Here is a 12,615-nt window from a genome sequence, read left to right as displayed (position 1 = left end):
AATGTTTTGTTTTGACTCTAAATGAATATAATCTCAAGGGTCTTGACAGTTGAGGGCTGCTTCCATTAATAATCGTCCAGTGATCTCTTATAGTAAACACAGACAGTTAAATACAACCAGTATTAGGAGTATTCCATTTTTGGCATTGCCAATGAGTCTATAGTCAGTGGGCACTTTATTAGGTACAGGAGTGTATCTAATCGAACGGCCAGGGGAGTGGAACCCAGTGTGGTCTTCTGCTGCTGTAGCCCATGTACTTCAAGGTTCGATGTGTTGTGCATTTAGAGATGCTCCTCTGCACACCACTGGTGTAACACATGGTTATTTGAGTTACTGTCAGCTTGAACCAGTCTGGCCATTCTCCTCTGACCTCTCCCATTAACAAGGCATTTTCGCTCACAGAATTGCTGCTCACTGGATGCTTTTCTATTTGGTTTGTTTTTGCACCATTCTCCATGATCTCTAGAGACAGTTGTGAATGAAAATCCCAGGAGATCAGCAGTTTTGAGATATTCAAACCACTCAGTCTGGCAGCAACAATCATTCCAAGTCACTTAGATCACATTTCTTCCTCACTGTGATGTCTGGTGTGAACAACGGAACTTCTTGACCATGTCTACATGATTTTTTTTAAAAAAGCATTGAGTTGCTTCCACATGATTGGCTGATGAGATATTTGCATTAACGAGCAGGTGTATCTAATAAAGTGGACACTGAATGTATACCATGTCACCATTCACCAACTTCAGTGTATCAATTTCATTGTATTGATGTTTTACAGTACATGACAAATAATGCTTTTATTTTTAATGTGCAAAACCCTTTTGCAGATAGACACACACATTCTTGTCCTGTCCCACTGTGGAACACACACACACAAAGAAACCACATTCAGTACATTGCTTCAGATCGAAAGTGCAGTCAGCGCTTCTCAGAGACTGTGGAAATATCTGAGTCGACACATGAAGTAGCGACAAATCAGTGCTACAGTGAACAGCGGAATTTGGGGAGAGCCAACAGACCATCAGTCTGACATCGCAATTCAGCTCCACGATGACATGCCAAAATAAACAGACACAGAAAAGATGTCTTGGAGAACAGATCAACACACACTCAAAATGCTGGAGAGACTCAGCAGATCAGACAGCATCTATGGAGAGGAATAAGCTGTTGATGTTTTGGGCCGCAAGGCCCTTCAATATATCACAGTCCTGATAACAAAGATAAAATACTCAACTTAATGAAATATGTAGATCTATTATAATGAGGGGATAATGTAAGCAAAACTACATCTAGCAAAAGCATCTGGTGCCAGGTTTGAGTTACTGCTTACCACAAGCTAAATGTCAGAAACATGCTACTGGATGTGCAACATTCCTGTAGGTTACCTCTATTGAACTAAACAAAAGGTAACAGACAAAATGCTGGTGGAACTCAGTAAGTCGGGCAGCAGCTAAGGAGAGGAATAAACAGTCAATGTCTCAGCCAAACCATAGATTGTTTATTCCTCTCCAGAGATGCTGTTGGACCTACTAAGTTCCTCCAGCATTTTGAGAGTGTTGATCTGAACTCCAAAACATCTTTTCTGAAATGTCAACTGTTTATTCCTCTCTATAGATGCCGCTGGACCTGCTGAATCCCTCTAGCATTTTGTGTGTTATTCTGGGTTTCCAGCATTTGTAGAATCTCATGTTTATACAATGAGCAAGCTGCCTCTTTGGAATACAAACCCCAAGACAGAATGGAGAAAAATATTAGTTTTACTTACAACAGAAATGAGAATAAACCTATTCCTGTCTGTGACCATTTCCCCCAAAGAAAATTATACTTTAAATCAGCTGCCACATCAGACACACTCAAAGCAGGCTTGAATTCAGAAATGAACGACAACATTGCCACCCTCCCAATCTGAACAACAAATGCATCACATAAAAGTTTGATCTACTTCAAGTATGTGTAATGTCTCACAGATGCAGTCAGAAGCCGGGACTCTGGGCAGTGGACGCCTGCCCAAAGGCCCCTTCTCACAGCGCAAGATAACTCAGCAGTGACCAGGACAAAACCTGCATCCTTTCTGACCCAGTCAGCTACCGGATGAACTCACTGTGCAGCTCACCTGGCCCAGATCAAGAGTAACGTTGACTTCATTGTACTCCAGGTCACGTGAGAGAGGAGGACTCTGCCACCAGCGTTCTGTCCCATCAATGGCATTGGTGCTTGGATGTGCTTTGTTACTCCCTGCTTTGCAAATATCGCAATATTGGCCCTGGGTAAAAGAAAAACATTTTGTAGTATCAACAAAAACACATTACATAGTTCATATATAAAATAATCATTCATAAAATATTAACGTCATTAGGGTGTCAGTTAATCAGCATTCCTCATTGCTTTCCAATTGAGGGTCACTGCAGAAGGCCGTTGAGATAACTATTGTGCTACAAGCTGGACTGATGCATTGGACAGACTGGTAAAGGGAAAGGATCTCTCCTGGACCCAGGATGCTAATAAACTTGTTTTCATGGTAATTATTGGTGTCTTTTTATTTATTCCAGAATTGAAATACAACAGTTCTCATGGGGGGGGGGGGGAAATAAAAGAGTACATACCTCTGAATTGTTAGTCTAAGCCATTACAGCAGTAACATTACCACCAAATTTGCAAACTCATGAGTTACTAGTTTCAATCCTGTTGTCAACGTTTCCTTTGCAATAACTGAGTATCATTATGATTTTTGCTCCCAAGGATCATCGTCAATATCTAGCATCTACAATCAATTGTAACTAGCAAAAGATTATCAGCCAATCTCCCTCAGCATCACCCATGGACGTGTCTAAATGGAGATTGCCAAATTGGAACTGAATTTAGCCTATTCAGTCTTTACAGAGCCACTGCTCAGATATTCCCTGCTTACATCGACAGTATTTGCAAACTATGATTCTTTTGTTAGGTGGCAGGGTGGAGATATGTCTCTACCAAAGGAGGTGTAAAGTGCTCCTTCCCTCCACTAGCCTAAGTCACCCTTGGACAAAGTGTAATACCTGCTTAGCCCCTTGACCAGGGTCATGTGAAGCCCTGGGAGCTGCTGGTGTATGGTTGGCTGGTGCCTAACACAAGTTCTGGTTTGTCACCACTTTTGCCAGACAGTCTCTGAAGTGTACTGATAATGGCAGGGGAGATAGTGATCACAATTCTATCTCCTTTACCACAGGATTGGAGAAGGATAGGAACAGACAAGTTAGGGAATCGCTTAATTGGAGTAAGGGGAAATATGAGGCTATCAGGCAGGAACTTGGAAGCATAAATTGGGAACAGATGTTCTTAGGGAAACGTATGGAAGAAATGTGGCAAATGCTCAGCGGATATTTGCGTGGTGTTCTGCGTAGATATGTTCCAATGAAACAGGGAAAGGATGGTAGGATACAGGAACCACGATGTACAAAGGCTGTTGAAAATCTAGTCAAGAAAAGAAGAGCTTACAAAAGGTTCAAAAAACTAAGTAATGATAGAGATCTAGAAGATTAAGGCTAGCAGGAAGGAGCTTAAAGAAAGAAAATAGGAGAGTCAGAAGGGGCCATGAGAAGGCCTTGGCGGACAAGATTAAGGAAAACCCCAAAGCATTCTACAAATATGTGAAGAGTACGAGGACAAGACGTGAGAGAATAGGACAAATCAAGTGTGACAGTGGAAAAGTGTGCATGGAACTGGAGGAGATGGCAGAGGTACTGAATGAATACTTTGCTTCAGTATTCACTACGGAAAAGGATCTTGGCGATTGTAGGAATGACTTGCAGCAGACTGAAAAGCTTGAGCATGTAGGTATTCAGGAAGAGAATGTGCTGGAGCTTTTGGAAAGCATCAAGTTGGGTAAGTCACTGGGACCGTACGGGATGTACCCCAGGCTGCTGTGGGAGGCAAGGCAGGAGATTGCTGAGCCTCTGGCGATGATCTTTGCATCATCAATGGGGACTGGAGAGGTTCTGGAGGACTGGAAGGCTGCAGATGTTGTTCCTTTATTCAAGAAAGGGAGTAGAGATAGCCCAGGAAATTACGGACCAATGAGTCTTACTTCAGTGGTTGGTAAGGTGATGGAAAAGATCCTGAGAGGCAGGATTTATGAACATTTGGAGAGGTATAATAAGATTAGGAATAGTCAGCATGGCTTTGTCAAAGGCAGGTTGTCCCTTATGAGCCTGATTGAATTTTTTGAGGATGTGACTAAACACATTGATGAAGGTAGAGCAGTAGATGTAGTGTATATGCATTTCAGCAAGGCATTTGATAAGGTACCCCATGCAAGGCTTACTGAGAAAGTAAGGAGGCATGGGATCCAAGGGGACATTGCTTTGTGGATCCAGACCTGGCTTGCCCACAGAAGGCAAAGAGTGGTTGTAGACGGGTCATATTCTGCATGGAGGCCGGTGACCTGTGGTGTGCCTCAGGGATCTGTTCTGGGACCCTTTCTCTTCATGATTTTTATAAATAACCTGGATGAGGAAGTGGAGGGAAGGGTTAATAAATTTGCTGATGCCACAAAGGTTGGAGGTGTTGTGGATAGTGTGGAGGGCTGTCAGAGGTTACAGCGGAACATTGGTAAGGTGCAAGACTGGGCTGAGAAGTGGCAGATGGAGTTCAACTCAGTTAAGTGTGAGGTGGTTCAGTTTGGTAGGTCAAATATGATGGCAGAATATAGCATTAATGGAAAGACTCTTGGCAGTGTGGAGGATCAGAGGGATCTTGGGGTCCGAGTCCATATGACACTCAAAGCTGCTACGCAGGTTGACTCTGGTTAAGGCGGCATACAATGCATTGGCCTTCATCAATCGTGGGATTGAGTTTAAGAGCCCAGAGGTAATGCTGCAGTTATATAGGAACCTGGTCAGACCGACTTGGGGTATTGTGCTCAATTCTGATTGCCTCACTACAGGAAGGATGTGGAAATCATAGAAAGGGTGCAGAGGAGATTAACAAGGATGTTGCCTGGATTGGGGAGCATGCCTTACAAGAATAGGTTGAGTGAACTCGGCCTTTTCTCCTTGGAGCGATGGAGGATGAGAGGTGACCTGATAGAGGTGTACAAGATAATGGAGCGTGTGGATAGTCAGAGGCTTCTTCCCAGGGCTGAAATGGCTAGCATGAGAGGGCATATTTTTAAGGTGCTTGGAAATAGCTAGAGAGGAGATGTCAGGGGCAAGTCTTTTTTTTTAAAAAAAGCAGAGAGTGGTGAGTGCTTGGAATGGGCTGCCAGCGGTGGTGGAGGCGGAAATGATAGAGTCTTTTAAGAGACTCCTGGATGGATACACGAAGCTTAGAAAAATAAAGTCTATGGGTAAAGCCTAGGTAGTTCTAAGGTAGGGACATGTTCGGCACAGCTTTGAGGGCCGAAGGGCCTGTATTGTGCTGTAGGTTTTCTATGTTTCTATGACACTGCCCAGAAGGCAATGCAAACCAGTTTCACAGAAAAATTTGCCACGAACATTCATGGTCAAAGACCATGATCGTCCCTGTCATAGGACACAGTACATAAGAAATGAACAAGCTTCTTTCTTCTTCACTGCTTAGAAATCCATTCCTCTGTGGTAATGTTTAACTCAATACACGGTGTCTACTTCACTTTCTACTTCTAAAACTGGGATTCATTGAAATTAATGGAATTGAGTTTTAAAGGAGAATCACATTTAACATTCAAAGTTCAAAGTAAATTATCAAATTAGGTACCATGTAACCACATACCACATTGAGATTCATTTTCTTGCAGGCATTTACAGGATAAAAAAAAATACAGCGGAATTTGCGGAGAACTATACATAAACAAAGACTGGGAAACAACCAATGTGCAAAAGACAAACTGCAAATAAAAAAACATTACTGAGAACACGAGTTGTAAAGATTCTTTGAAAGTGAATATGCAGATGGTAGAATCAGTTTAGAGTAGTGGTGATTGAAAGTATCCACTCAGTTCAGGAGCCTGATGGTTGTAGGAGGATAACTGTTCTTGAACCTCAAGTAAGAGAAAATCCGAAGGTACTGGAAATCTGAGCAACACACACACACAAAATGCTGAAGGAACTCAGCAGGCCAGGCAGCATCTAGGAAAAGAGTACAGTTGACATTATGGGCTGAAACCCTTCAGCAGGACCGGAGAAAGAAAGCTGAGGAGATTTGGGGGAGGGGGGAGGAAGAAGGGGAGAGAGAAACACACAGTGATAGATGAAACCTGGAGGGAGAAGGATGAAGTAATGAGCTGGGAAGTTGATTAGTGAAAGAGACAGAAGTCCATGGAAGAAAGAAAAGGGTGGAGGAGAACCAGAGGAAGGTGATGGATGGGCGAGGTAAGGTGATAGTGGGGAAAAGGGAACGGGAAATGAAGAAGGAAGGAGGTTGGTTGGGAGGCATTACCAGAAATTTGAGAAATTGGTGTTCATGCCATCAGGTTGGAGGCTACCCAAACGGAATATAAGGTGTTGCTCCTCCAACCTGAGTGTGGCCTCATCACGACAGTGGAGGAGGCCTTGGATGGACATATCAGAACGGGAATGGGAAGTGGAATTAAAATGTGCGGCCATTGGGAGATCCCGCTTTTTCTGGCGGACCGAGCAAAGGTGCTTGGCGAAGTGGTCTCCCAATCTACATCAGGTTTCACCAATATACAGGAGGCCACACCAGGAGCACCGAACACAGTGCATGGCCCCACAGACTCACAGGTAAAGTGTCACCTCGCCTGGAAGGACTGCTTAGGGCCCTGAATGGTTGTGAGGGAGGAGGTGTAGCACTTGTTCCATGTCAGGAGGTGGCGAAAGTTTGTGTATGTGCTGGACGTGGAGGTTGGTGGGGTGGCAGGTGAGGGCAAGATCAGAACCTGGTGTTGCAGGACCTGTTGTGTATTTGATAATTAGTGAAATTTTTCAGTGAAACTGGTTTGATAATTATATAGTATATATACATTTAATATGGCGATATATTCCAGGCAACTGTACATAGGTGTTAGTACAATGTACTTCCTTTTACATCAGTGGTTCCCAGCTCAGGCTCTGTGATAGCCACTGGGGATAATCATCACAAATTACAGGGAGTCTGTGAGGATTCCAGCACTTACTAAGCTAACAAAGGAAAAAACTTAACTATTAGCTACAGTACCTTAGTGGTGTAGCAGATGCCAAGTATCCTCAGGCGACTAAAAAAATCATCATCCCAGCATGTCATCGATGACATGGAGCACATATTTTATCTACCATGAAGTGGAGCTCCCATTTGAAAAAGTTGGGAACAACCAATCTGAGTATGACTCAAAAGTGTTTCACTTTTTAATACCCTTATCAAAATTTGAAACTAGCAGAATTACATTTCATGCTTATTCCTACCTTCCCCCAGGAGAAATGGTGGGAGCAGTAATGACTTTTTTTTAACAACTCAGCTGTTATTGGTTAATTCAAAGGGCACTGAGAGTTAATTACAAAGTGCAGAGTCATGCGTAGCTTAAATATCAGGTGTGGTGGGATCCATTCACTAAACGATATAATGGGGTCAATTGAGTTCTCAATGACAAAATAGCCCCCACTGTGATGTGCTTTGAAACGGATCCAGTTCATTCAACACCACAACTAAATTGGGCAGTTAAACTCAATCTCTACAGTCATTACTCCAAACCCACAAACAACATGTATATTTAAAATCATTCAAGGGGTGTGGAAATCACTGACAAGGTCAGCATTTACTGGTTGACAAGCACTACCCTAGAACGGAGTATATTGCTAGCTGATACCAGAAGGCAGATGGAAGAGTCATCTCTATCTCCAGTGTGTTACATATTTGTTAAACCAAGATTCTTCTCTAAAAGATGAAAGATGTTAAAAAAAGCTTTATTTGTCAATGAACCCATGAGCACTACTTCACTACCTTTTTGCACTAATTATTTAACTATTTAATATATATTACTGCAATTTATTTTTTCTCTCTATAATTATGTATTGCTGTCACTAAGTTAACAAATTTCATGACTTATACTGATATTAAACAGCTTCAAAAGGTACATCAAAACAAATTGACATTTGATTTTGTGTCAACAGCCAACACAGTCTGAGGTGTGCCGGGGGCAGCTTGCAAATGTCACACTTGCTGCGCCAACATAGCGCGTCCTCAACTCACTCACCCTATCCGTACATCTTTGGAACGTGGGAGGAAACCAGAGCACCCAGAGGAAACCCCTGCAGTCATGGTGAGAACATACAAACTCCGTACGGACAGCAGCGGTGACTGAATCCCAATCGGTGACAGCTGGCGCCGTAGAGGGTTGCACAAAGTGTCACACTACCATGCCGCCCAGTGCATCTGATGGAGTTTAAAACGATTTGGTTGTATCTTGATCACCATACTTAACCTACTTTAAGTAATTATCTTTACTAATTATATAATTAACTAAATTTAAATTTTACAGTAGTCATGGTGGGAATTTAAACTGACATCTGAAGTTCATTAATTGCTAGAAATTTGAGAGCATGCTATAACATTTTTCTCTAACCACATTCACAAACCTGGATACCAAAAGAATTGGAACAGAAAGCCAGCTATAGTCCCTCTACATGACCAGGAACCAGAATAAGTAAAAATCAGATGTCTCAATACGAAGGGCTGTTATTGTACCCTGGCAATATAGACACAATGCTTTTCCCAAAAGGCCTTGAACATTCAAAAAAACGTTTCTTGCTTTTACTCCTTTAACTCTTGAGGTGACAAACCCAACTTGCTGAATTAAGGAGCAAGTAAATTCACAGCCAGCTGTGAAAGTTAATCTTACAAAACCGAGACTATTCACAGATTTGCACTGAGGAGGCACTGAAGATTTGTTAATGCCACTCCAGCTAGGAGAGAAAACATACATCAGTCCAGATTCTTGCTTTGAAAGAGATCATCAGCGATGCCATCTGGAGGAGGTTTGCTCTGTGTGAAATTGAGTAGAACAAGGTTGGGCTGAGCTCAGTGGGAGAATAACCTATTGACTTGTAAACATAAATTTCCCAAGGATCTGTCAAGGGTAGGATTCCCCCTCAACAACCAGGCAATTCAGGATATTGCAGGCACTCTGCCCATTGTACTGGAAAAGGAGATGGAATATCCCAGAGAATTCACATCCAGTTATCCATTACCCAATGCCAATGGGGAAAGCATACATTTCTAAGGAATCAATATATTCCTTGGAAATTCCATATTCCTTAAATTCTTTTCTTACTGATAAATTTTCATGCATGAAGAGTGAGCACTCTGCAGCAAAATGGGACCCAAAGTAACAAAAAGTATTTCTTTGTGTAACAGCAACACTGTGTTTGTCCCCTTCATAAACACTAAACCACAATTCACTAGATTCCCAGCTAGGCTTCCAGCTCTCAGCCCCAAAGCAAAATCATTGCACCGAACATCTTCAAAACTGACCGCTTCATGTTTTCTCTCACATATCAGCACTGGTCCAACATAGATTCAGCAAAATCTCTCAGCTGAGCTTATAATGCCTCAATGGAGTCAGACCATTTCTCAACATCATCTGATTATAACATGGCTGCACATCTCCACCACTACCAAGTTCTACAGAATGTCTGCAAGTGCATATTACTGATTTGACTGCGACACATAGCAGAATTAGTCCATTCAGCCCATTGAGTCTTCTGTCATCCGATCATTTTATCTATTGAGATACAGCCCTTTGAGCCACCCTGCCCGGTAACCCCCCAATTTAACCCTCCCCTAATCACAAGACAATTTACAATGATCAATTAATCTACCAACCCACAAGACTTTAGACTGTGGGAGGAAACCACAGCACCCAGAGGAAACTCAGATGGTCAGGGGGAGGAGACGTACAAACTCCTTACAGACAGCAACCCCATTCTCCTGCCTTCTCCCCGAAACTTTTGACACCCTTACTAATTAAGAACATATCAACCTCCGCTTTAAACACAACCACAATGCCACAATTTTGGCAATGAATTCCACAGGTTCATCACCCTCTGGCTGAAGAAATTCCTCCTCATTTCCATTTTAAAGAGACATCCTCCTATTCTGAATCTGTGCCCTCTGGTCCTAGACTCTCCCACATCATGGAAACATCCCTTCCATGCCCACTCTACCAAGGCTTTTCAATGAATGTTCCACTCCAAAGATAACAAAGTTTAAATTTTTCTCACATATCCCTATATACAAGTTCATATCCTTTTCCCACCACATAAATGTGAAATCATTAAGTATTCTGACAAAACTGAGGTAGCAGACAGATCAAGGGATTGCCAGAAGACGATGAGGAAGTAGAGGCATTAGACTCTTTGGCTGCTGGAAAATTAATCCTTGGGGTGGTGGGGTGGGGGTGGGGAGGAAAGAAAGTGATTGCTTGGGGCTACCAGGCAAGATCAGTATCACTTTGCTGACAAATAGAGAAGTGGCTTTTCCTGCCTGTCGAGATCAGAGACTGCAGCGTAGACGACAAGCAGAGGATGGAAAACGTGAAAAAATGTGCAAACATTCACAGTCAACTTCCATTACTTCCACGTGGATGTTGTGTCAGGGTTGGAAGGTTGGTTGAAAAAAAAAATCAGGCCTGGAATTTTAGCTGGGATGACTGCACACTCCCTCCCACCCCCCAAAAAAAAGATTGAAGTCATTCTATTGCCGTTGAATCCGTGTCCTTTAGCTTTATTCCAGTGCCCTCTAAGAGCACAATAATAAAAAATGCACAATACAGATGATAGCTTATATACATAGATTATATGTACAGTACTCTGCTCCTCTATCTATACACATATGTATAGCTAGGATGCCCAAGACTTTTGCACAGTACTGTATTTGTCAACTTGGAGCAGAGAGCAAGTTTCTTAATCTGGTGGGAGCAAAGGGTGTTGGGAATGCCAAGGGTGAAGCCCCACGGGAGGGGTGTGGGACAGGCAGCAGAGGAGTGCTGGGGACAGAGGGTGGCACAGGAGCAGACACACCCAGCCCTGATACACCAAAGTCATTTTATTGTAAGCAATTAGTTTACTTATTATTACAGAATGTCTCTCCAGTGCTTCCCACTCCATCCCCTCTCCCTTCCCCTTTCCCCCCAACCATGATTCCTCTCTCCCTATCCCCTTCCCACTCTGCCCATAGAGACCCATATCAGAATCAGGTTTATCATCAAATATGTCATGAAATCTGTTTCTTTTTTGTGAGTGTACAGTGCATACATTAAATTACTACAGTACTGAGCAAAAATCATAGGCACCCTAGCTATCTATATATCTATGCCCAGGACTTTTACACAGTACTGTAGATAAAGTGACATTAGCGATAGGAGTGTCTGTACTCAAGGTGACTGACAGGAAATGTTAAAGTAGCGGTGGGGGTGTGTTGGGGTGGTTTAGTGGGTGGTGGTATTGATCAGCCTTACTGCTTGGGGAAAGGAATGGCAACTCCACCTTCCCAGAAAAAAAAATTTGCACAAATATGACAGTTGTACAATAACTAGAGTTGATGAGTCAAGTTGCAATTGAATTATCTTCTTAGGAATTTGCTGAATAACAAATTGTATCCAAACCTGATAAAAACTTACTTTTTTTTCTGAAGCCATGTTTTCACAGTATGTTACCAGCAAAATCACAAGGATGACTGGATAACATTTCTTTTCAAGAATATGGCCAAGTGGTCACATGATTAACAGGCGCAATGGCATTTGTATCTGCTTCCTCCCAAGGAGGTTTGGTGAGGGTTCCAAATCACTGGAGAGGCTTCAAAGGAGGTTCATGATAATGATTCCAGGAATGAGTGGCTTGTCAGGAATGAATGAAGAATGTTTGACGGCTCTGGGCCAGTATTCACCAGAATTCAGAAGAATGAGGGGTGATCTCATTGAAACCTATCAAATATTGAAAGGCCTCAATAGAGTGGACGTGGACAGGATGTTTCATACGGTGGAAAAGTCTAGGACCAGAGGACACAGCCTCAGAATGGAGTTCTTTTAGAATGGAGATGAGGAGAAATTCCTTTAGTAAGGTTGTGGTGAACCTGTGGAATTTGTTGTTATGGGCTTTACATATATTTAAGGCAGAGGTTGATAGATTCTTGATTGGTCAGGGCATTAAGGGATACAGGGAGAAGACAGGAGATTGGGGCCGAGAGGAAAATGGATCAGCCATGATGAAATGATGGAGCAGACTCGATGGGCTAAATGGCCTGATTCTGCTCCTATATCTTACAGTCTTATTTCACAGGGTTGGCTTCTTTCACTGTTACTATTTTCTCACTATTATCTTCTCTCACTATTCAAATTTAGGGATCTAGTTTCAAATTCACTTACTGGTTGGTAGTATATCCCTGCTGACCTAGCTGGCAGATGCAAGATGTTGTTTGAGGGATGAGGGAGATTAAAAATCCTGGCCTTCATTGATAGCATTGCACTGTGCCATCCTGAGAGAGCTGGGAACAACACAGTAGTTAAAACGTGTTGCATATTTTCACACCTCACTGAAACACAGGAAACACTGAAGTTTTATCTCTCAAAGCCCTTTGACAGCAACTACAGTACTTAAATTTTCTCTTTAGTTTCAAAGCCTCCCATGCACAGAAAGAGTTCATGCCAGGCTTATATTACCAGGCAGG

General features: G+C 42.5%; 1 protein-coding gene across 1 annotated transcript in view; it reads right to left on the bottom strand.

Moving 5' to 3' along the window:
• lama5 (laminin, alpha 5) overlaps nt 1–12,615 on the bottom strand; it is a 322,932-nt gene that overhangs the window by 307,973 nt on the left and 2,344 nt on the right. The window contains exon 2 of the mRNA XM_073061956.1: nt 2,117–2,266. Coding sequence (XP_072918057.1) covers nt 2,117–2,266 — 150 coding nt within the window. The remainder of the gene's footprint in view (nt 1–2,116; nt 2,267–12,615) is intronic.

This window comes from Hemitrygon akajei, chromosome 11 (genome assembly GCF_048418815.1).
Source record: "Hemitrygon akajei chromosome 11, sHemAka1.3, whole genome shotgun sequence".
Classification (NCBI taxonomy): domain Eukaryota; kingdom Metazoa; phylum Chordata; class Chondrichthyes; order Myliobatiformes; family Dasyatidae; genus Hemitrygon; species Hemitrygon akajei.
This window is presented reverse-complemented; position numbering and strand designations above follow the sequence as displayed.